Source organism: Nanorana parkeri, unplaced genomic scaffold, assembly GCF_000935625.1.
Source record: "Nanorana parkeri isolate BGI_ZX_2015 unplaced genomic scaffold, ASM93562v1 scaffold82, whole genome shotgun sequence".
NCBI classification, from domain to species: domain Eukaryota; kingdom Metazoa; phylum Chordata; class Amphibia; order Anura; family Dicroglossidae; genus Nanorana; species Nanorana parkeri.
Window position 1 is genome coordinate 1,106,598 of NW_017306350.1, and position 22,648 is coordinate 1,129,245.

At 39.8% G+C, this 22,648-nt stretch overlaps 1 protein-coding gene across 2 annotated transcripts in view; it reads left to right on the plus strand.

The window, feature by feature from the left end:
* Window positions 1-22,648, plus strand: part of OTUD7A (OTU deubiquitinase 7A) — a 117,968-nt gene that overhangs the window by 12,442 nt on the left and 82,878 nt on the right. Inside the window, exon 2 of one of the 2 annotated variants that reach the window (XM_018552276.1) lies at window positions 17,614-17,767. In XM_018552276.1, the coding sequence (XP_018407778.1) occupies window positions 17,683-17,767 (85 nt within the window). In that variant the 5' untranslated portion in view covers window positions 17,614-17,682. Of the gene's footprint in view, window positions 1-17,613; window positions 17,768-22,648 lie in introns of those variants that run through there. The other variant, XM_018552277.1, reaches the window with a different exon arrangement.

Genomic DNA, 22,648 nt, shown 5'->3' on the forward strand with positions numbered 1-22,648 from the left:
ATTTCTATATATATATTTTCTTGTTTAGTAAGTTAGCATTTTAGCTGGACAGGTACTCCATCTTTATCTTGGCATTCCCTTTTTACAGATTTTGAATGTTGCCTCCTGCTCATATTGTGTGTGATTCTGCACTTGCCCCTCCTGTGGTCCCATTTCCCTGTAGTTGCCAGACTTGGGTGTCCCTGTGTTTGATGGCGTAGGCAAGTTCATATAACCGCTTGTGCATGATGGTTTTCCCTATTTTAATTACAATTCACTATCTTATACCTAAAGAATACTTTATTTATGTCCTCTAGCTTTTTCTGGTGAAAGTCCCTCTCCCGAGGAAGCCAATAGTGGCGAAACACATTGCATTGAGACAGTATTCCAGCCAGCATTGCATGATTTCTTTTACCAATTTGCTGTTCATCTGGACTACATTGTGTAGTGTGTTTATTCACATTATTGGTAACGTTGGCTTATAAGGAATGTTTCATGTGCCAAAATACTTTTTTCATGTTTTTAGTAATACCTTGTTTTCATGATTATATCTGTAAATAAAATGTTTTGTTTTAATTACAATCCTTCTATACCATCAGTTATAGAGGACTACAAATCCCAGGGAGAGAGGGGGAGGGAAAGAGAGAGAGTGGGAGGGAAAGAGAGAGGGGGAGGGAAAGAGAGAGGGGGAGGAAAAGGAGAGAGAATGTCTACTCACATTGTATTTCGCTGGCCACCTGGAGGGTTGAGCTGGAAGGAGGTGCCCAGGCATGTCCCCCAAGTTTGTGCCACTGGCTGCCTGTGCTCTCTGGGTGAGGGCTGCCTCTGGTGCTTGGGGTGAGTGGGGGTGATTTCCATCGGCAGGCATGTCCCTATCCTGTGTGCTAGGTGTGAGGGCAGTCACTGGCGCGTGGGGTGAGTAGAAGGTGATAACAGCAGTCATGTCCCCTAAGCTTGTCACGCTGGCTGCTCTGTGTTTGGGACCGGCGCGCAGGGTGATCAGGGTGTGTCCAGGCACATCCCGTGCGCACACCTATGGTCAGACTTATTTTGTAATATGTGTATTACCCAATTGGCAAAATGGAGAGTGAGGCAAGAATCCTATGAGCTAGCCAAGTGTCAGCCATTTACATATCTTGATTCTTCCTAGACTTCTACATACATAAAATAAAATACATACATAAAATAAAATTAAACACAAAACACTTTGTGAAAGAACATTTCATTATTTCAAGTTAAACTTTTAATTTTTTAAAGAAATAACACTCTGTAGTTTAACTATATTGCATTAAAAAAAAAATCTGTAGCATAATACAGCAATCCTATTGGAAAGGTTTTAGGCTATTGCCCTTCCTCAAGCCAGTAAACAATGAATCACTCTTATACATTTACGCACAGCAAGCTGGAAATTACATTTTCAAACTCCATCTTAAATTGATACATGATAGCAATTACCAACACTGTAGTCATTCACAGTTCACAGTGCTAGTATACAGGAGCTGCTTCCCTTGCCAAAAAGTATTAGATAGCAAAGTACAGTTGTATCATATTTTTCCTTTTAGATTCCAAACATGTAAAGTTCATCTTTATAGATGGCAATTATGTGTCCCAGTTTTTGGCCCCTGTAGTACATATTTTATTACTTTCTTAAACCAAAATCTTTATTTTTAGGAAATGTCCAGATATAGAAAATGTGTCAGAAACTTTTCTGAAGGTGGCCATAGTGGTCGTTATGATTGGGTGGATCTGTAACATGACAGGTATGTCTTCTAGACACCATAGGAGATTATGGAGTAGAATCACCATAGTGACTTGTTCAATTGCTGCCCATATTTTTTTGTTTGTTTGTGTCTACACCATGCTATGATTCTGCTCAGGTGCGTAGCTGCATGGTACAGATAAATATCTGGCAATACTAAGCTGCCTCCGAAGTTATGAAGTGTAGCATTTTGGAGTCTTACCGTTTTGTGAGACCATATGAATTTTTAAAGACAGGTGGCAATGCCTGGAGTAGGGCAAATATTTTAGGGAGATCCTTTATTTTAATTACGGTGCCTCAACCACAAATATGATCCTGAGGTTCGTTGTTCAAGCTCAACTTGGATGTGTTTCAAAAGTGGGGAGAAGTTCAAGGCATAGGTGGGGATTTATCAACGCTGGAGCAGCCAAAATCTGGAGCAGCTGTGCATGACAACCAATCAGCTTCTCTCTAAGGCCGGGTTCACACCTGGGCATTTTGTAGCGGGTTCCTACGCTCTGCAAAACGCTCAAACACCGAAATCCTATTATTTCCTATGGGTATGGTTCACACCTGGGCGTATTACAGGCTGTATGAACGCGCTACAAAACGTCCTACGCCCAAAATGCACAGGAGCTTCTTTGGGGCGTTTTTGTCGCGCGTTTCCATTGGGATAAAGCCAAGTAGCCCTCGGAAACGCGCGTTTGTCTCGCTTTTTTTTACCGCAAAACGCGCGACAAACGTGCATATTTGATACGCCTGTGAACCCAGCCTAAAGTCTGTTCAGTTAAGCTTTGAAAATTAAAGTTGGATGCTGATTGGTTGTCATGCATAGCTGCTCCAGAGTTTGTCTGCTCCAGTTTTGATAAATCCCCTCATAGTTTAGTGAAGTTTCCTGATAATTGATTACCTTGATATTTGATCAATATTGGGATTCGTCTGAAAGGAATTTTTGTTTTGCTAAGGTGCGTGTTTGCAACCTCCTAAAGAGAGATGTTGAGTGCTTCCATTTTTTTTGAAAGTTGATTTTAAAATTAGGGAGATGCCCAGAATATTTAAATTCCATCAGAAAATTAGGTAGGGATGTTGAAGGTTGAGAAAAACAAAAGGTAATTTGCATATGCTGCAACTTGTGGCCCTAATGTGACCCCCTTGGATATCTGTGTATGCTCTAATTATCTGCAGAAGAGTGTGGAGACAAAAATGAAGGGAGATAATGGGCTGCCACGTATCCTATTAGGTATGAAAAAGAGGTCCAAGGGCCTTTACTGTGGCTCTTGGTATGGTCTATAGAGTCAAAATACATGGGGCAGAAGTCTCCCAAAACAATGTGTCCTAGTACTGCCTTCATTAAGGTCCAATCAAGTTGATCGAAGGATTTTTCCGACAACAGCATTAGTTGCTGATATAAGATTAGAAGATTAATCTAATGTTATAAATGTAATCCTATCCTAATGCTATGCTAACAGTTTAAACAAAAGTATATTGTATCCAAATGTGCTACCAAATGTGCTGCCAAATTAAAGTCCTGCCTGTCCTGAAAAAAAACAACAATGTGTAGTATGTTAGGGTAGACTACAAAACCTAAAAGATATAGTGAGAAAAGCGTACGAAATGCCAGTTAAATCAGAGCTCAGGATGGGCTCTGAGTGGGAGAGGCTGCGGGGAGTCAGGTGATGGAAAAGCTGGTGTTTGGATTGGTAAGATTCAGGGCTGCTGGTAGAAGCTGGTTGCTCAGGGTTGCAGGACTTACCCGGTCAGATCAGTCCCTGAAGTCATGGCTTATAGGTGTCATGTTGGCTGTGGCGGGATGTGCAGCGCACGGGTCTCTGATGGGGAAGTAGCCAATCAGTCTTGTCCATGTTATTTCTGCTGGCTGGGGGCTTTCTTCAAGATTGACATGGATCCTGGAGAGGGCGTAAGTTTGGTTCTGTGGCACAGAGCTCTGAGGAAACATGTGTACACTCCACCATCGTTTGATCATTCCCCCACTTTATACCTGTTACAATATGTGTAGGGGCTCCGAATGGACCGATCTTCCACCATGAATTAATGGTTAGATGTTTTCTTCCCATTGGTGTTTTCTTACTTGGGATCATGATCAATGTTTCTTTTCAGACACAATTTCTTGCCTTGAATCCTTGAAAGGAGCCATGTGATATAGGAAGAGTTACTGCTCTGACTCATTTTGTGAATTTCAGCTTGAGCTATTGGGCTTTGTAAACAAGACTTTTGTTCAACAGTTTTCAAGGGGAAACAAGTAAATGTAATAAGCAGCTGATACTTCAAGGGATATATAACAGGTTCATATGCAATATGTATTATTTTGCCTGACAAAGTATCTGAATCCAAAATGTTTTTTGTCTTCCTTAGATAAAGAAATAAGAGAGATCCTAAATTAATCCATTATAAAGACAGTAATAAAGGGAAATTTCCTCAATGGGACACAGAAAACAAAACCTGATGGGGGTTTTACCCATTCCCTACTCTATCCAAAACTTTAAAAAAAATATTTCGTTATACTGACCCTAATAAAGGAATAAAATATGTACATGTGAATTTGTTATTTGGTTTTATGCACTTGAAGGTTTTTACAACTTGTAGAATGTCACTTGTTTGTGAAAACTGTTGTGATACTGCTGGTGTCAAATAGTACAGTATTGTTCCTTTTATAGTGACAGGTGAGATGTCTGACATCTTTAATACTTTACAGTATCTGTGATCCTAAATCAATAACATTTTGTATGGAGAAGTACGGTTATGTACACAGAAATGTCATGCAGTAATTGTCAGCTTAATCAAGTGTGGACAGCCTTGCTTGCTGTGACATTGACAGATAATCTTGTTAGTGTGCTTTGTGTTTGAATGGTGTTTCTTATACTATATAGTATCTATGGCAATCTAAAATTGGATCTACTGTATGTCCTTAACCCTGTCTGCACTGTGCTGGCAGATGTCATTATCAGTTGTAAATTGTACATTTTATATATTCAACACTGTCCGTCCTAACGGGGTCCTAAAAGGGTTACAGATCTCACGGATTGGGTGATACATTTTATGCTAATTGATGTTTATTATTATTATTATACAGGATTTATATAGCGCCAACAGTTTGCGCAGCACTTTACAATATAAGGAAAACATTACAATACAATTCAAGACAAGATGGTAAGGAAGGCCCTGCCCGTGAGGGCTTACAATGTTTATAAATTGTTCTAAATAGTTGACAGCCCTATGTATTAATAACCCTCCAAAGAAACAACTAGAAAGGTGAGAAATATTAAAAAGAATTTAGTTATGCTGTGTGAATGGGAACACATAAACCTACAGTATAGTGGGGATTTCTAAACTTTGACTACAAAAGTGGAAATTTAGAATGTTGTTGAAAATCAAATCCAAGAAATCGTACAGCTTTAAATGTTATTTAATTTGAGCTATGTGAGCATGTTAATAGAGAGACTCATAAAAAAACTCCAACGATGATCAGTGACCATGCATTGCCAGGATCAGTGGCCATGCATTGCCAGTCCATGCTTGACACAGATCTGGTTCTCTTGGTGAAGCACCCTGTTGTTCAGTAAGAAAGAAAAAAATGTTAACGCGGAACTATATCATGGAAAGCGGTTGCATCTTACCATGGAAATACTGTAAGCTATTTATTACCTGACACCTGTGAGTTGCCCTTTGGGTGGCCAAAGGTGATGTGACACCTGTGCATTAATCATCCCAGCAGCCAGCTTTATTTTTGACATCTTAAACTGAGGCCCCTTTCACACAGGCTGATAAGGAAGGGATCCCTGCACAGATTGATCGGAGCGGTGTGGAGCGGATGTCACCGACGTGACATCTGTGTCTGTCCAGTTTTCTCCTCCATCTTGCGATGTAAGCTATTTATTACCATCTTATGAATGTAAGATGATTTTAAATCAGCATGCAGAGCAGCATGCTGATGTGATTTTTAGTAAAATAGAGTAAAGGTCTGCTTTAACTTTAATGCGCAGCTGTCTGTTCTATGTCATCACTGTGATAGTTGACACTATTCTTCTATAACAGACCAGGAAGTTATATATTCCCTAAGTTACTGATTTATTATTAACATAATCCTAACATAATTCTTGCATTATGTAAAACCAAACTATAGTCAGTGGTGAAATGTCTGCATGCTCTTTTGCCGGCACCGCTATCATCTTGCCACCTGATGATTCATTTAATATATATAATTAATCTCATCACCCAGCAAATGCCGAATTGTACACTGAGCTGCGAATAGACAGCTAAGTGTACTTTTCAAAACATATCTGAGGAGGAATATAAGGATCCTTTATTGCAGAAGAGTCATAGTATGTCTCTTCTGCATTAGAAAAAAAAAACTTCCTGCTCACAAATTTTACATTATTGCCCTAAAGTTCTGATTTAATATTTAATGTTATTAGATCTTCTCTCATTTAAATTAGTTTATATTTTTGCTAGCCTTTCTAAGAAGTTCACTAAGTATAGAAAGTTTAGAGCTGGGTTGAATTTGGAGTGCTGCTCCATATTTTGCTTACCTAAGGGTCTCCAGATGATTGGTCTTTCGTCACTCCATACACTGACCTCAGATGCTGGCATTTACTTTGTTTTCTATAATATGCATCTGTCACAATCTGCCCCCTGATTTTAAATTGGAATGGGTATAGATGTTAATAAGTGGGTGTATTATTTTAGATCTCTTCCCAATAACCATCAGAATAAATGCAAATGTAGAGTATGTCATAAATACCAATCAGAACACAATTTGCAGTGTATGATGGAACTGACCTTAAAGTCAACCTGTGCTTAGCTAACGTAGGGCAAACCAAGACATCTTAGTTCTCCCCAGCAACATTTACTTACTTTCCTTTTTTTCTTTTGATCACCCACTGCTCCATTCAGCTGTTATGAGCAAAGTAAAGTCTAAAGTACACATTGCTGATATTGTATAGGGCTGTGGACTGATTGGCAGAACACTGTCCCATGTCAGACCCATGCTCCTCCATAACCTCAATTATCAGGGATTTCCTTTAGCTCTTAGTACTAAACAGAGTGATGGGGTAGTGAACAAAAGGTAAGTGAGTGCTGCTGGAGATGGTGGGATTAAAGCAAACACGTTGCTTTGCTTTGAATGGGAATTGCCAATTTATTATTAAAGCGGACCTTTACACTCAAAAATCAAATGCTACCAATGCATCCCTCTATGTATGATGATTAATAATAACATAGACATGTTAGGTGTAAAATGCTGTGATTTTGAAATACTTACACTTGCATTAAGTAAAAGCAGATCTGCCCTTAGAAAACATGGCCACTGTCAGAAGACGGGGGGGGGGTGGGGGAGAAATAAGGTATGCAAAGAATACAAAGCCGGCAATTATCTAGAGGTATGTGTTTGTAGATTGTCATTACTAAACATTTCTAAAGGTGTGTTTGTTGTTATTTTAAAAATATGGGTAAAGGGTCCGCTTTAAGGGGATAAGTTCCAAGTCTGTCATCCTTTATTCATGGTTATTAATTCACGAGTCCATGACTTGAAAGATTTCTGTGGGTTAGGCGTTCCAACATCACTGACTGCATGGCAGGAATATATTTCTAATGCAAGTCCATTAAAACCATTCTTGACAGATAGTTGACATGTCCACTATATTGGTATATGCATTGTTTCCTGTAACTTTATTAATTATTCATTTCTCATTATTTCTGAACTGTTTTCCACCAAGGCTAGTTATCTGTTTTCATTGATCTTGGTATCATGGATGATCTGTCTTGTGCAAGGGTGTTACTTGTAGCCTCAAAGCAGCATAAAATGAGAGACCGGTAATATGATGTACATACAGTACCTGAAAGCATTTTGTCCTTGAAGGACCCAGCACTTATAGAAAACAGTAGATTTTGATGCTGATGGCTATCAGCACCGAAAGACTTGCTCTTCAGCACAGACGATCATGAAGGAGAATGCAAAGTGCAGTGTGTGAGGGTTAAGGTTGCGGGGGGGTAGCTGAAGAGCTCATCTGTGTTTACATGGATTCATAGTAACATCTTACAGTGAGTTCAGTGAATCCTAATTTTAACTCTTTCATGTTCCTTACCTTAAATAGCAATACAGACATTCCCCGCTTACCGGCTTACCTGTTTTGCGACAATTCGCATTTCCGACCGACCTCCGACCTTACGTGCGGGAACGTAGCAGCGGCAGTGTGACGTGTCGCCTGCGGAAGTGCTGTACTCCGTTCTTCACTGCGGGTCTCGGTGAGTATTTTATTGCCCGATGTACAGTACACTGTTCAGTACTGTACATCTGCAACACTATACAATACTGTACTAATGCAGCACAGTACTGTATAGAGTTCCTCACTTAACGACCAATTCGTTTAACGACCTGGTTGTAGGAACGGAACTTGGTCGTTAAGTGAGGAATACCTGTATTGCAACTGTAGTAAACTCAGTAAGTCAATTCTATTTTTTGTCTGAGTTTTAGATAATCCCTGCATTCTAATTCTTTGAGCATTCCCTGTTGCTTCTCAGTGAATCTGAAGCCTCTTATTACAGCGTTCTGTGCTGTGCATCATCTCTTTCATACTCCAGTTAGGCAAGTCTGCAGTGGGAGAAGAGATGATCCAATTATTTGTAGGTACATAGACCCATCCAGAGGCTAAGATTCTTTTATAGAGGTTTAGTGTATGGAGCGGTCTGGTGCTGAAGCAAATTGCCACTCTTCTCACCTGTTTCTTCATTGAGTGGTAGGAAAGAGGGAGGCATAAATGACTGCTCAGTCACCCCTGCTAGTCTCCAGCCTAAAACCAAATGTGCAGCATGTTCACACTTGACAATTCGCACTACTGAAAGGAGATAATTTCACTTATTCTACTAAGTAATGCAAAAAGTAATTGTTATGGGCACAGTAAAGTAACAGTAGGTGACATTTTAGTATATTTTATTAAAGACCGATAAATTGATGATTTCTGAATCCCTGCTGGGGTAACTGCACTTTATACCTTATCTTTCCTGCTTTATTTACCTATAATTTTATGGTATTTTTTGTATTATTATACTGTTAGCAGACAGTTGAGGTACCTAGTTAAGCCAATGTTAATCTTGCACATTTGTAGAAATATAGTTTGCTACCAGTGAAACTAAGCTGATTATCCAGAAAGCCTCCTTAAAGTGAATGTAAACCTTAAAGGAGAACTATAGGGTCAGTGTTTTTACCCATAGTTCTCCTTAGGGTAACGGGATCCGCCCAGCAGAGTGAGTGACAGCTGGCTTTGCCTATCTAGAGGCAGAGCCAGCTGTACCCGCCCCTCCCCGTCCGTTCTGCCAGTCAGCGCTGGCAGATCGGAGCGGGGAGAGGGGAATCCAGCCCCTCCCCCTGTCACGGCAGAGAGCCGACAGCCTCATTGTCACAGGTCAGCTAGAACTATGAGGGGAGTGGAAATCACTCATCTCATAGTTCTCCTTTAACAATTATGTTCCCAAAGTCATATTGCTCTAGGCGGACCTACAACTTCCTGTTGCTAGCTAGGGTGCTTCAGCCGAGCTACCTGAAAGTGATTAGATATGCAAAGTAACCCCATAATACAATTGTAGTGCTCACTCCTGTGCGTGTGGTCAGGGAATATAGCTGGCATAGTGTTGCTTCGCCTATAGCAGCCCCTGTTCCTTTAAGGAAAGCAGGCCTATCAGTAGTTGGCTGCCCCCAGGACTTAGTACACAATGCTATGTACAGTGGCCAGAGAGCACAGCAAGTACAAACGTAGAATAAATAGTGCTTGTGGTACCTTGCCATGTGCAGAGGGTTAGGTACAGGTGGCTGGCAGAAACATTGTTGGTGAATAGGCAATTGGTAAATGGGAAAAGGATCAGTCTGGGCAACAGGGAGAGACGTGGCCAGAAAAAAGAGTTGGTAGATGGATAGTCTAATTCAGGCAATGACAGCTAGTCAGCCACAATGGAAAACCTATTAAATGTCGGGTGCACTAACGGCGTTGTTTTTATCAGGCATGTTAGGAAGGATAGGCTAATTAGTGCAGATGCGAGGAGTGGGCAGGACACCAAACGACTAAGCCGCAGACCTACAGCCCAAATGCTGGAGCCAGGAACCCAATGGGGAGACAGGAGGGTGCATGCAGTTGTAAGACTTGATGTGTTTGTTATCTGTTTAGTTGATGCATTCTAATTTTTTGTATATTATATCAAACAATAAAGTATTATATTGTGTTTGAGTGCATTAAAATTAATTTGAATGTGATTTTTACTGAATATATGGGTTTGAAAAACAGTTGCACTAAAATTGTGTGGCGTACAGAATTGCAATTGCCACCATTTTATCCTACAGGGTCTATGCTTTCAGAAAATATTTAATTTGTTTGGTGGGGTGAAGTGTGCATTTTAACATGTGTGCAAAACAAAAACCGCTCTGGCAGTAAAAGTGGCCTCTCAACAATGGGGGTAGGGGACCTTGCAAACAGGTGGTCAATTATTTCTCCCCTCCTTGAAACATTGCCCCAATGTTTCAAGGAGGGGAGAAAAAACATTGCCCCACCAGGGCCAAAAAAATATGGGGGGTTTGTGGGGAGGGACTTAGAGGAGTCTAGAAGCCCCCTTTATAACAAGGGGTCCTCAGCTACCCCCCTTTCCACAGGGCAATGAGTAGAGATAGGGCATTTGTAACCCTTATCCATTCCCACAAATAAATAAAAAGTAAACAAAGATATCCACACTATAAAGTATTTTATTGAAAAAAGTGAAATATGTATTATAATAATAATGATGCATGGCCCCTCAAAGGAAATCCAACATCAATCATGTCATCCGACAGTGTAGATCCATCATTATCCACAATGACCTGGCACCTGCCAATGTTTTCTCACAGTCACAATGGCCTGCTGCACAGCGATGCTTCCCCACCTCAACACAAGTGCTAAATGACAGAATACCCAGATTTTCTGCAATGTAAACAACAGCGTTGTAGATCTTGGGTGAGGTCATTGACCAAATATGTTCATGGCCATTTTGGTCAATGATGTCTGCCAGGATCCTTGGCTCCTTTTGTTTACCTTTTTAGCAGTGGGAATTCAGGCTGGCCAAATTGCGCTTTGCTGAATTGCGGACAGACTCGGTTCAGGGTCGTACTGGCTTTTGCCTTTAACCCGAATGTCATCCCTAGACTTCAGTCAACACCCAGATGCTTTATATATTAGTAATAGAGAATCCTGCTTCATAGGTCTATCTAGCATTTAGCAATGTATCTGTGAAGGTTCTCATTCATCCAGGTCATGGTATATCTGTAAAAAATAAGTCAAGGCAACCGGACTTGATGTATTTTTCTTGAAGACGTTTCCCCGGTCACCCAACCAGCTTTCTCAATTCAGAATGACTTGTACAAAAAATTATCTGGGAATAAATATGGTGACCGTTACTCCAATCCACATAATCATTGATTAGCATGAATATGTGGATTGGAGCAACATTCACCAAATTTATTCCCAGATAATTTTTTGTACAAGTCATTCTGAATTGAGAAAGCTGGTTGGATGACCAGTGAAACGTCTTCAAGAAAAATACAGCAAGTCCAGTTGCCTTGACTTATTTTTTACAGATATATTTAGCAATGTGTTTTACTTGGATATCAATGATCTGTATGCTGACAGCTGTTCATTCTGTCTCTGCCATGAACCGAGGCCTATAAAGAATTTTTCTAAATAAAACCAGTTGGTATATGCTTACAGTTCTCCCAATTCGAACACATTGAGATGGAACTTGTTCGACAATGCTAGCACCAAATGTCAAGTTACCAAAATAATTGCAAATCCATTGTGTCCACCCCTTCCTGTAAGAACTACGTTCACCACAAGTGTGGACATCACTTTCTCAGTAATTAAACCTCCTTCAGATACAATGAAGCTTGACTGCTAATACGTTAAGTAGAACTGTAGAGAATCACAATTTCCAAGTAATGCTGAAAAACAAGTGTGTATTTGCATATGAGCTGCTATATCTGAGATCCCTTTAGCTTTTCTGTTAGTCGCCAGTGAGTCATTGTCACACAGAGCAGCATTTGTTGCTCTTCTGAGCAGAAGCAGCATGGTACAGGCAGCCCACGGTAAGCACTAACCATTGGCACACTGCGTATTTTCCCTTCTAATAGAGACCAGCTATTCAGCAAAGGAAACCAGACTTCCCAAGACTCCTTTCAGATCATTTCATGTTAAAATGTCCTTTTTTTTTTTTCAAAGACACACTTAGCAGCTTCTTGGCAGCCAGCCTCAATTTGCTTTTCCATTGATAAACTAAATACTCTGTTTGGATTGTACTTGCTTATTTTATTTGTATTGCATGTTCTTTGTTTAATCGTTTTGTTTGGCTTCAGCCTTGGCTTTAGCTATTGATATAGGGATTGAGCAGGTGGTTTGCCTAGAATCTAATCATTTTGTGCTTTTAAATATATGTAAGCGTCACGGTGCACTATGAAAGTAGATGTAAACCCTACCTGGGTGACATTATTTATTTTGTTTTCTAAAGCATGGTGTGTCGTAAACAATTGCCATGTATTTTCTTTCAGATACACTGTTTTCACCTTCCTTTTATCCTTTATTGCATCTTAGTGCTGCTGATCTCCTGCATTCATAAAAAATGGAGCTGGGAAAATAATTTGAAAATGAAAGTTAGAAGCTGATTGGTTGCCATGGGCAACTGTTTCAGATTCTGTCTGCTTCTGTTTTTATGAATTCCCCCCAGTGTGTGTTGGTGCAGCCGCTTATAGCCATTAACGAGAGAGGGTGACAAAACATGAGAACAATTCAGGGACAATTTGTGGTCATTCTGTACCAAGAAGTGTCTAAACAAGAACCTTTATGTCCGTTAACCACGTATTATTTTAATGAAACTTGCAGACTTTAAAAGATAGAAAAATACTTTTGAAAACTATGCTCATTCATCCAGAATAAGATTTTTGGTCTACTTTAATGCTAGCAGTGATATGGCCATCTTTAAAGGGGAGTTCATACCTATGCGGTATATTTTCCATGGGTGAAACCGTTAGTGGTCAATCAACATTGAGGCAATTGTTCCAATTTTATATTATTATTTAATTGTATTTTTTTAATTATATAATTATCTATTTGCTGTATCGGGGTTACGGACAAGACATAGAAACACGTGTAATTCTAGCCGTACATAAAAGGGATCAGTCGATTTCCTCATCCACGCTAAACAGCAGGGACAGAGGAATCCCCCATGCCAGCTATTGCATATATACAGCTGGGACCGGTGGCTGTCTGAATGCCCGAGCAATTACTCCGCCTGGCTCCTTCAATTTTCCAATCGAAGTCTGTAGAGCCAGACGGCAAATTCAGCAGAAATGCAGTGTATGTATACCTGATTGGTCATTTTTTTATGTGTTGTTATTGTGCAATCAACGGCTCGTAAAGTTAACCAATTAGAGAATGTTTACACAACTAGTAACTACAGCTGAGTCTAATTGTACCTATGAGACCATCTTGAGTCAAATCAACAGCCATTGCAGGGCATGGAGCCTATCTTAGGTTTTGGGCAATGCTTTCCGTGTGAGGCCTCACTGGTCTTTGACAGAAAAAGTTGCGCATACAATGTTTGAACCAAAACTTTAACATAAATATGAATGGATAAATAAATAAAAAATCTCACAATACAAACGGGATGTAGGGGAGATATGAAATGACCCCCAGAAAGTGTTTCCTTCTCTCCTAAACAGAATTCTTAAGTTTATCATTTTGAATTATCAACATTAATTGCTAAGCAGCTAAATACTTCTAATGAAAAGCCTGATTTATTCTGTTCATCAGTTTTATGGCATAGGGTTTGATTTACTAAAGGCAAATAATCTGTTCACTTTGCATGGGAATTTTCTCTTAGCTTAGTGAATGTGGTGAACAGTCTCTTTGCAAGGAATGCCCAATCATGTGCAAGGAAAATAAGAAACAAAGTATAAGTATTTTTGCTTGCATGATTGGATGAGGAGAGTCAGCAGGGATTCGCTTAATTTACTAAGCTAAGGGAAAATTCCCTTGTAAAGTGTACGGCCTAATTACCTCTATTATGCCTTGTCAAGGTCAGGTATATGTGTCACCCTGTACTGTCCTTTACATTCAGTTTAGTTAGCAGTTTATCTTTTTTAGAAAGTTGTTTTACATTTAACTCTACAATAATCAGTAGTTTTATTTAGATCTTCGCTCTCTAAAAAAAATAAATTATGAAAGAAAAGGAAGTCTAGTAATATGTATGGAAAAAAGGGTTTTATGTATGGATAAAAAAAATTGATTTATTTGTTGTATTGACCAAAGGAAAAGTAAAAAGATGTGTTTTATGTACACAATTCTCCTTAATGCAGCAGAAAGTTTAAATCTAGCTACTGAGCACTTTTGTTTTGTTTTTATCTACTCGGATACTATTGTTGAGTCCTGCTAAAAAGTATCAGTATCTTATTGTATAAATAAAAGCTTTGTGCATTCCGTGAAACTCTGGTCAAACCTTGTGCACTTCAAATAGTCACATATGTTCTTAGACAGTTTAACAGGAAACCGTCTACTGAAATACATTCATCAGTCATCATTGTAAGTTGAGTTTGTGAATCTGTCATCTGCTACTTTGGATTAACTTATGGAGGAACTTCGGAAAGTCACTCACTTCTTTTGGATGAATGATCTAAGGAACTTTTGGCCTTTCGGAAAAATGTTCTTGGCTAAACCAAACTGTGCAAATCCCATAATGGGGAAAAAAATATGAGTTTGGAAGTTAGGTGAGAGGAAAAGCCTCGTAGTTGGTGGCAATTCACTGTTTCGTACATTGTCATGTACATGGATGATTCTTTAATCATGTTATGCAATTTATAAAGGTTATGTGTAGTGGTTTTATACATTTTTTTGTTTATAATGGTTAGGTAATAGCATTTTAAGCACATTTTCAAGTGTTTGCAGGCTTTCCTAGCTTCTTTGTTTAAAAAAAAAAAAAAAAAGCCTGAGCTTCATAGCTCAAAATGCAATTCACACACACCCATCCCTTATTGGGCAAAAGGCACGCATTTACTACTGTGCTGTCTCTTAATCTGTCAGTGCTCTCAGAATCCTTTGTAAAATGTTAAAGAAGATCTTTAGGCAAATAAAAGCTTAACCCTTGCCGCACTGCAAGGGTTACGTGCTAATTTTGCCTAGGGAGTTAAAATAACAGAGATATGCTCACCCGTACCACAATCCTGGCTGGCTACTTGACCCATCCCTGGAGCCTCTCTCCCCACGCCTTCCTATTCAGTGTTTAGTACATGAGGATGCGGAGGAGAAGACAGGCTAAAGGGACCGGTTCTAGGAGCCAGCTGAGATTGCAGTTGGGGTGAGTATATCTGTATATTATTTTAGCTCCCTAGGCAAAATGAGCACTGAACCCTTGCAGTGAGGGGGTAGCCCCCCTGCAAGGGTTAAGATTGATTTGCCCAGATTTCTTCTTCTTTAAGTGTACACTGAGTGGCCAGATTATTATGACCACCCCATCAATACTTTGTTGGGCCACGAGATGATTCCACGAGATGACTTCGTTGGGCCGCCTCGTGACTCCACGAGATGTTGAAAGGTGATGCGAGGAATCTGGCACTGCACTGTTGCCCTTCTGTTGTCTTGTACCAGTCTTGCCACTCTCTGTTCTGCCCCAACATTGACTAGTTGCTGACGGCCACAATTCGCACATTCAGACCCAGATTTTCGGCTGACAGTCCAGTCTTTAAACACTTTAACAACAGCTGCTCTTGAACATTTAACGAATTCTGCTATTTGCTGATACTCGCTCCATGGCACGAACACCAACAACCATCCCACGTTCAAAGGCTGTTAAATCGCGTTGTTTACCCATATCTTCAGAAAAAAAATCACTTCTACTGTTGTGGTAAACAACCTGCTTCCCTATTTATAATGGTCTGGCCCTCTAGCAACTTCAGCGCGGAATTATAGCTAATTTTCCTGCAAACGTCAGGTGGTCATAATAATCTGGCCACTCAGTGTATATTTGTAAAATATGCATAACAGATTTTACATATAGTAAAACAGATATAAAACATCAGTTTACAAACATACAACCTAAAAAGACAATATTTCACAAAAATTGACCCAAAACCACAATAGGATTACTTTTAATTGTACTTGATGCAGTATAAATACATGCCGTTTTCAATTCCAAGGCAACGTTCTAGCGAAGCATATGTTCAGATAAGTTTCGGCAAAGAAAGCTCTTGATTTACAAAGACCTGTCTTTGTAAATCAGCACACATGCCATTGGTCAGGTTGAAAATAAAGGTTAGATACTCTTTGGTTGCCTGGCATGATATGTCTAGTGTTTTTCCCAGACTGTCTCTCAATTTCTGTCCCCTTGACCACAAGCAGCAACGGCTGATTTACTTCTGTACTTTTGTGTGTCTATAGAAGTACCAAGAAATAAAATCTCCTTTCCTTGTTTAAAGTGATATTAAAGGCAAAGTCCCCCCCCCCCCCACAAAAAAAAGGCAAACACCCCCCCCCCCCCATGCTAGTGTAAGGATTTACATTTAAATAATGCCTCTTGATCCGATCATCTTCTTTACAATAGTTCTCAGGAATCCCTCCAGCGCCGGTGCCGGTCTCTGATCCAGCAGAGACTCCTGTTTCTTCCTGTCCCTTCCTGGAGTCTGTGTGGGTGCACGCCGCTGCATTGACTTACCCTGTGTCTCTCCTCTTCTCCTGGCCGAAATTCTGTAGTGCATATGCGCCCGCCCCATGATCCTTTGCGGCCGCCTGAGAATCTTCAGGTGGCAGCGTGCGGCAGAGACACAGGTACGCTTTAACCCTTTTGTAAACTTTAAAAAAAATGTTTTTGCATATATCTACTGCTTGCTAGCAGTAGATATATGCAAAAACATGCAATGCTTTAATTGTCCTTTAATTAAGTGACTGATCTACAGAAGAATGGGTAAACATTGTCTACTTCCAGGGTAGGTAAGAGGTTAAACTTCTTAAGAATTCTATTCTATCTGGACACCTTGTCTCGATTTGCAAATATCTACAAAAATATTTTATGAAATCAAACCGGGGCGAGTATCTGGGATAAATGACCGCATGGGTTTGTATGGATTCATGTCATCTGTGTTCTGAAAAATATATCTGCTACTTGCTCTTGTTTCCTACTCTTTTTCTTATGATTGACCTTGTTTTTGGAGCATAACCTAAATATTCTATGGCAGGTCTACTATATCTTTAATTTATTGTTTACACCTGTCACACATCATTGTGTTTTAAAACAACAATAAAGAAGTTGGATGAAAAATATGAATGTGACATGAGGTCTGACATAATCATGTATTTTATTAAATACATTTTATGGATGTAATGTATCACTGGAAATAATGTGCTTGCATGAACCAGAAAGCAAACCGCTCAGCTTACTGAGGGTACATAGCAAAGTTTTGGTCAGGGTGAAAGGAAATGTAGCCATGTATACTTCACTCCAGATTTGGTAAAGATTTGCAAAGTGATACTGTGGTCTCAAATGACCCTCTGCTGGTGCTGGTTAGCTCTCCAGTCTGTTAGTACTTACTAAATTGAATTCATGCCTGGTATATTTACTAAATGTTGGTACAGGCAATAGGTGAGTAGAGATGGTTGATTGGCTTGGTTAGATTTTTCTGGACAGTGACTATTGTAATCAGATAAGGTATGCACTGGAATAATTGCTAAAACATGCATGGTTTGGTATAGCAAATATGTATGTTTATGTATACATCATTATATAAAGAAGTCATGTTTTGGCCACAATGTACTTCTGTTTAGTATATTTTTTACATGTTTTTCATGACAAAAATGCTATAAAGACTGTTGTGTTTTGTATTTCAGATGGAATCGTTTTACTAGCATTATTCTGGTCCTGCTGCTGCTGGGCGAGCAGCATCACTACATGATCACATGACTCTGGATATGGACTCAGTCCTGTCAGACTTTGTTCGGTCTACAGGGGCTGAACCTGGTCTGGCAAGGGACTTGCTGGAAGGTATAGTGACTTTTTCTTTGCATGTCGTTTCTTGTTACTTTGCTTTTTTTTCAGAATAGAACCTGCTGACAATCAGCTAAATACACAAATGATATACTTACATAAGAACTGATTTTCTTGCCAATACTTGTCACTTGTGAATTGCTCACCGGTGGCACACTGAAAATCCAGCAAAGTGACACCACCATTTCCTGATGCCCTCTTATTGGATAACAAATTAGCATAATAACACTGATGTGTTCCTTCTGTAAGCTTCCTAAACACCTTCCTTTCCGACCTCCAGTGCCCATCTGGCTTAGAATACATAACCACTCACTCCTGTACTGGAAACTCAGATTGGAACTATCAGACAAAAAATAACTAGAATGCAAGCCTACCTGGTTGAGTGTCATTGGGCTGAATTGGACAGTTGGATCATGGACAGCTTTAGGTTGATTTCTGCTTTGTGGTAGATATGGGGAGGGTAATATAAAGACAGATCCTGCTAGTTATAGTAGCAGTGTTTTAAATTATGTCTCATTTTTGATAAATACTGAAATTACGGGTTTTTTATGTTCGCTTGGAATTCTTCTAGATGCCTAAGGCAGTGCTGAACATGAAAAAATATTAACTGATTTTACTACTCTTAACAGAAAAAAACAAAAAGGGTCCCTTTGGTCAAATATTCTTGTAAAATAAAAATGTTTGTTTAGCTAATGAATGTAAGATGATTTCATATCAGCCTGCGTATGCTGATGTGATTTTTAGCCAAAGGGGGTAAAGGCCATCCTTAAATAAGCATGATGCGCAGTATTCTTATCATTTGTTTAGGCTGGATTCACACTTATGTTATTACAGTAACACATGATAAAACATGCAAATTACTGTGCTTAATTGGAACACTTAATAAACCATGGGTATATGTACGTTGCCATCCATTTTAAATGGAAACCCAATGTTCATAAACCATAAAAAAAAGTGTCTGCACTGTAGTGCAGCATGACACACAGATGTAAATACTTTGTGGTGCTCTGTGTTGCCAAAAATATTGCAGATGAGTTTTTTTTTATGCATTGTGGTGTGTTAAAGTGGACCTTTACCCCTTTCACCAAAAATCACATCAGCATGTAGCTCTGCATGCTGATTCAAAATCATCTTGCATTCATTAGCTAAACAAACTTGTTTTTATTTACTTACAACTAGAGTTCCTCTACTTCCTGGTAGAGTCCTCCTTAAGAGGCAATTCAAAGTGAACACACTGCGACTTAACACTAAAATGTATGTGTTCTGGTTGGTATTATTGTATTGTGTGTGTGTGTGTGTGTATATATATGTGTATAAAAAAAAATATATATATATATATATAATGTTCTCCCTAGGTTATTGTTTAACATGCTCATGTATGATTGGAATTAGGCTCTGGAACTGTATCTTTTGGTACTGATGCTGCAGTATAGTGACTGCCTACACTAGTGGGTGGTCAACTTAGTAAATGTAGGTGGCCTCAAGTGCTGGCCCCAATATGTGTATGTCATTTTAGTATTTAAAAAAAAATGTGTTGCATCAACATGCGGTAAAATACAGGTTTTACGTAAGTTACAGCAAGGCACAGTAACATGCGAAACGGCATGCATGCGTTGCAGTGCCCTTAATTGTGTGATTTTTAGTGTGTCAAAACACACTGACAATGCACGTTAATGCCCCTTACGCACAGTTTTTCATTCACAGCCACCAGTTTAACTCACATTCATTGCGATCCTGTTTTCTTTTAGCTTTCATCAAGTTCTGCAGCACTCTATTTCCAGAAGTGCGGGGCTGACAGACGCTGCAGGGCCCTAAACAAGCAGATCATCTGCTGACAGCATTTGTGACTGTGGCTGTACTGGAGGCTGACTCCCACCACAACTGGGATTCTGTGCTCAGAATAAAACAAAAATAAAAGACATGCATTTTATCCTATTTATCTTTATCTTTTTATTGCACAGTATGCCAAGTCCACTCGTCAGCACTGCAGAGCCTCCCGAGATGCTATACAATGATTTTGATGAGTAGAGCAAAAAAAAAGGGAGAAACAAAGATGGGCATCTCAGTGCATGGTGTGTCACTCCTATAAAATCCAGACCAGTCCACTCTGCGGAGTCGGAAGTGGGTGTGCTGATGCTCTCAGTGGGATGTGGAGATTCTGCTAAACCATATTGGGAGTCAGTGTGTAGGTGAGGATTAGCAGCCTGCACACTGGCAGCCCTTGATTTTATTTTAACTGCGATGGAATGTGGCTGAAGCAGCGTAAACCGCTGAAGTTGTGTTTACCTGCTGTCCAACACTCAGCGGGCCACACACAGGGGCAGGCGGGCCAGTGTTGGGCACCAGGGGTCTACACTCACAGATCTGGTCATAGTACCAGCGATTGTTCCATTCAATTGATACAGATGAAATGTATAGAAGATGAGTGTGTATGGGCTTTTTCGCTTTCCTCCTTTATATTTTAGGAGATGCTTATTGTTTGCATAATAGATTACAGATTTTAAATGCATGGAATTGATTTCTCTCAGTGCTTTGTTGGTACAAATTCAGATTGTTACAGCAGCATTACTTCTTCCTCATCATAAAGTCTTGGTGTACACGGTGTTCTTAGTTGTTTGTACTCTGCCCATTTAGGCAGGTGTAAGAAATGACTAACGACAGCTTGTATATATAACAGAGACCATTTCAGATGAGGTTGCAGGTTTACGGAAATGAGAATTCATCTATTTTTAATAAACCTACGTATGTACAGTACATGCATCAGTTGCTTTTCTCCTGAAAAAGCAGACCTAGCATAAATATTTCCGTACTGTGATTCCTAAGGTGCCTTGAAACATGTTCTATAGTTGATTAGTAAATTATAATAGTATATAATATAATAAATCATATGTCATTATTTCTAAATGCGGTTGTAATGTTGTGGGAACTATACTTTATATTTCCGATTTAGTTTCAGTCAAATATAAATATTTAGTAGACTTTTTCAAAAATGTTCCTTGCGTCTGTAAACTTACAGTGCAATTAGTTTGGAATTCATCGATTAATGCTTGTATGTGAATGCACATGGCACACTAGCACTTTGTTTTTTGGGGAATATTTAGTGATAATCTGTTTTCTGTTAGTCCTAATCTTGTCACATCTGTGTAAGAAATCTGCTGTCAAAGTCCTGGTCTATATTAATTTGAATTGCAAGCTCCTAGTATACTTGAAACAGTGCAAAAGAAATGTTGTGTCATATTTGTGCTGTTAAAAGGATCCACTGCACAAAAATACTTATTATTCTGTACTTTTGCATTATTTAAAAAATGATTTGTGGTAGTAGGTAGAATTTCCCTTTAAAGTCAAGTATGCAGTTTTTTATTACTTTCAGGTTATGTGTATTTCCAGCAAGAAAGAGATTGTGCAGTGAAAGGCTTGTTTTAGTTACTTAGCCAGTAGCTGCTTTTAAGAAGTTTTATATTTTAACTTTGGATATTTTTTTACATGCTGGAGCTCTTCTGCAAGCGGTGATTTAGATTTTGTTGCTCTGAAGGGGTTGTAATTGTTCTCTTTAGATTGTTCATCACAGGACACAGGCTTCTGTCGTTTGGAACACTGGTTGTATTTCTACCCTCAGGAGATAAGACACTTGCATAGCTTTAGGCTGAAAAGTCAGCCCAGTATAACCCTTTCCACTCCCAGCAAGTCATTTTTTTTGCTATTGGCCTTTACAGACAGACATCTCTCTTATCTATGAGAAGTAGATCTCTTTCATTTTTTCCCTTGGAATTTTTCTTAAGATATTCTTCAGCTGCTGCTGCGGCAGAAGAGGCATCTGATTACTCCTTGGCATGCTCTGTGGGCCGTATGCAGACCCCACCTGGAGGAAGATGCAGGGCTGGCATGTAATGTTGCTTAGGGCACTAGATCCTGCAATTAATGTTCACCCTTAGCACGCAGTTCAACGTGGTGTGTTTGCCCTAGGGTGCTATACACGTTCAGGGCCAAGGCATTACCCATTGGTCTGATCCAGTCCCTGAAGTCTTACTCGCAAGTATGCCCATCCGGGAAGGGTGAAAACTGCTGTATAGGGCTTCTATAACGGGCCATCTATAATGCTTGTATATTGAATTTCCATGGGACACTTGCAAAGTCTCATATGTAATCTGCCCGGCCTACACCCAGGTTTTACGACCCCTGTGCACATCAAGGATGCACACCCCTGTTTTCTAGGACACAAACACTAGCTAAATTTTGCTGTGGATACACAATACTACCAGATTGTTGTCATTCTCTTTGGACTGTCTACTGCACCTTAAGCATTTACAAGGGTGCTGACTCTGGTCCTCATTCTGCTACGTGCTCAGGGGAAACCCATTCTAGGGTATGTGGTGTATGTTTTGCTTAGGTAACAGTTGGTGCAAACCCTGTCAGCCAATGTTCAACGGACAGTGCAGACCCTACAGAGAATCCTAAATCTCCATAAATCAGTGCTGGATAACACTAATTTGGAGTATCTGGGCCTAATCTTGGACCCTATAAAAGATGTTCCTTCACCCAGACAAACTTCAGTCCCTCTGCTCTCACATTCAGACTCCAGGAGCTGCTCCTTCATTTGCTTTTTCATGAGAGTTCTGGGCTTAATGGTGGTCGCCTTTGAGGCACTCCCATTGGCCCATTTTCACTCGAGAACGTTGCAACTCTGCAATGTTCTGGCAGCATGGGGCAATCAAACTTAGTCCCTGGATCGTCGCATGCATCTGACAGACAGGGCCAGGCTTGCCCTGGTATAGTGGATAGCCAGTCTGGAACTGGATTTAGAGAAACCCTTTCTCCTGATGGTCTGAGGATTGGATGCCAGTCTGTCAGGCTGGGGACAAGTCCTGGGTACCCTGCTGG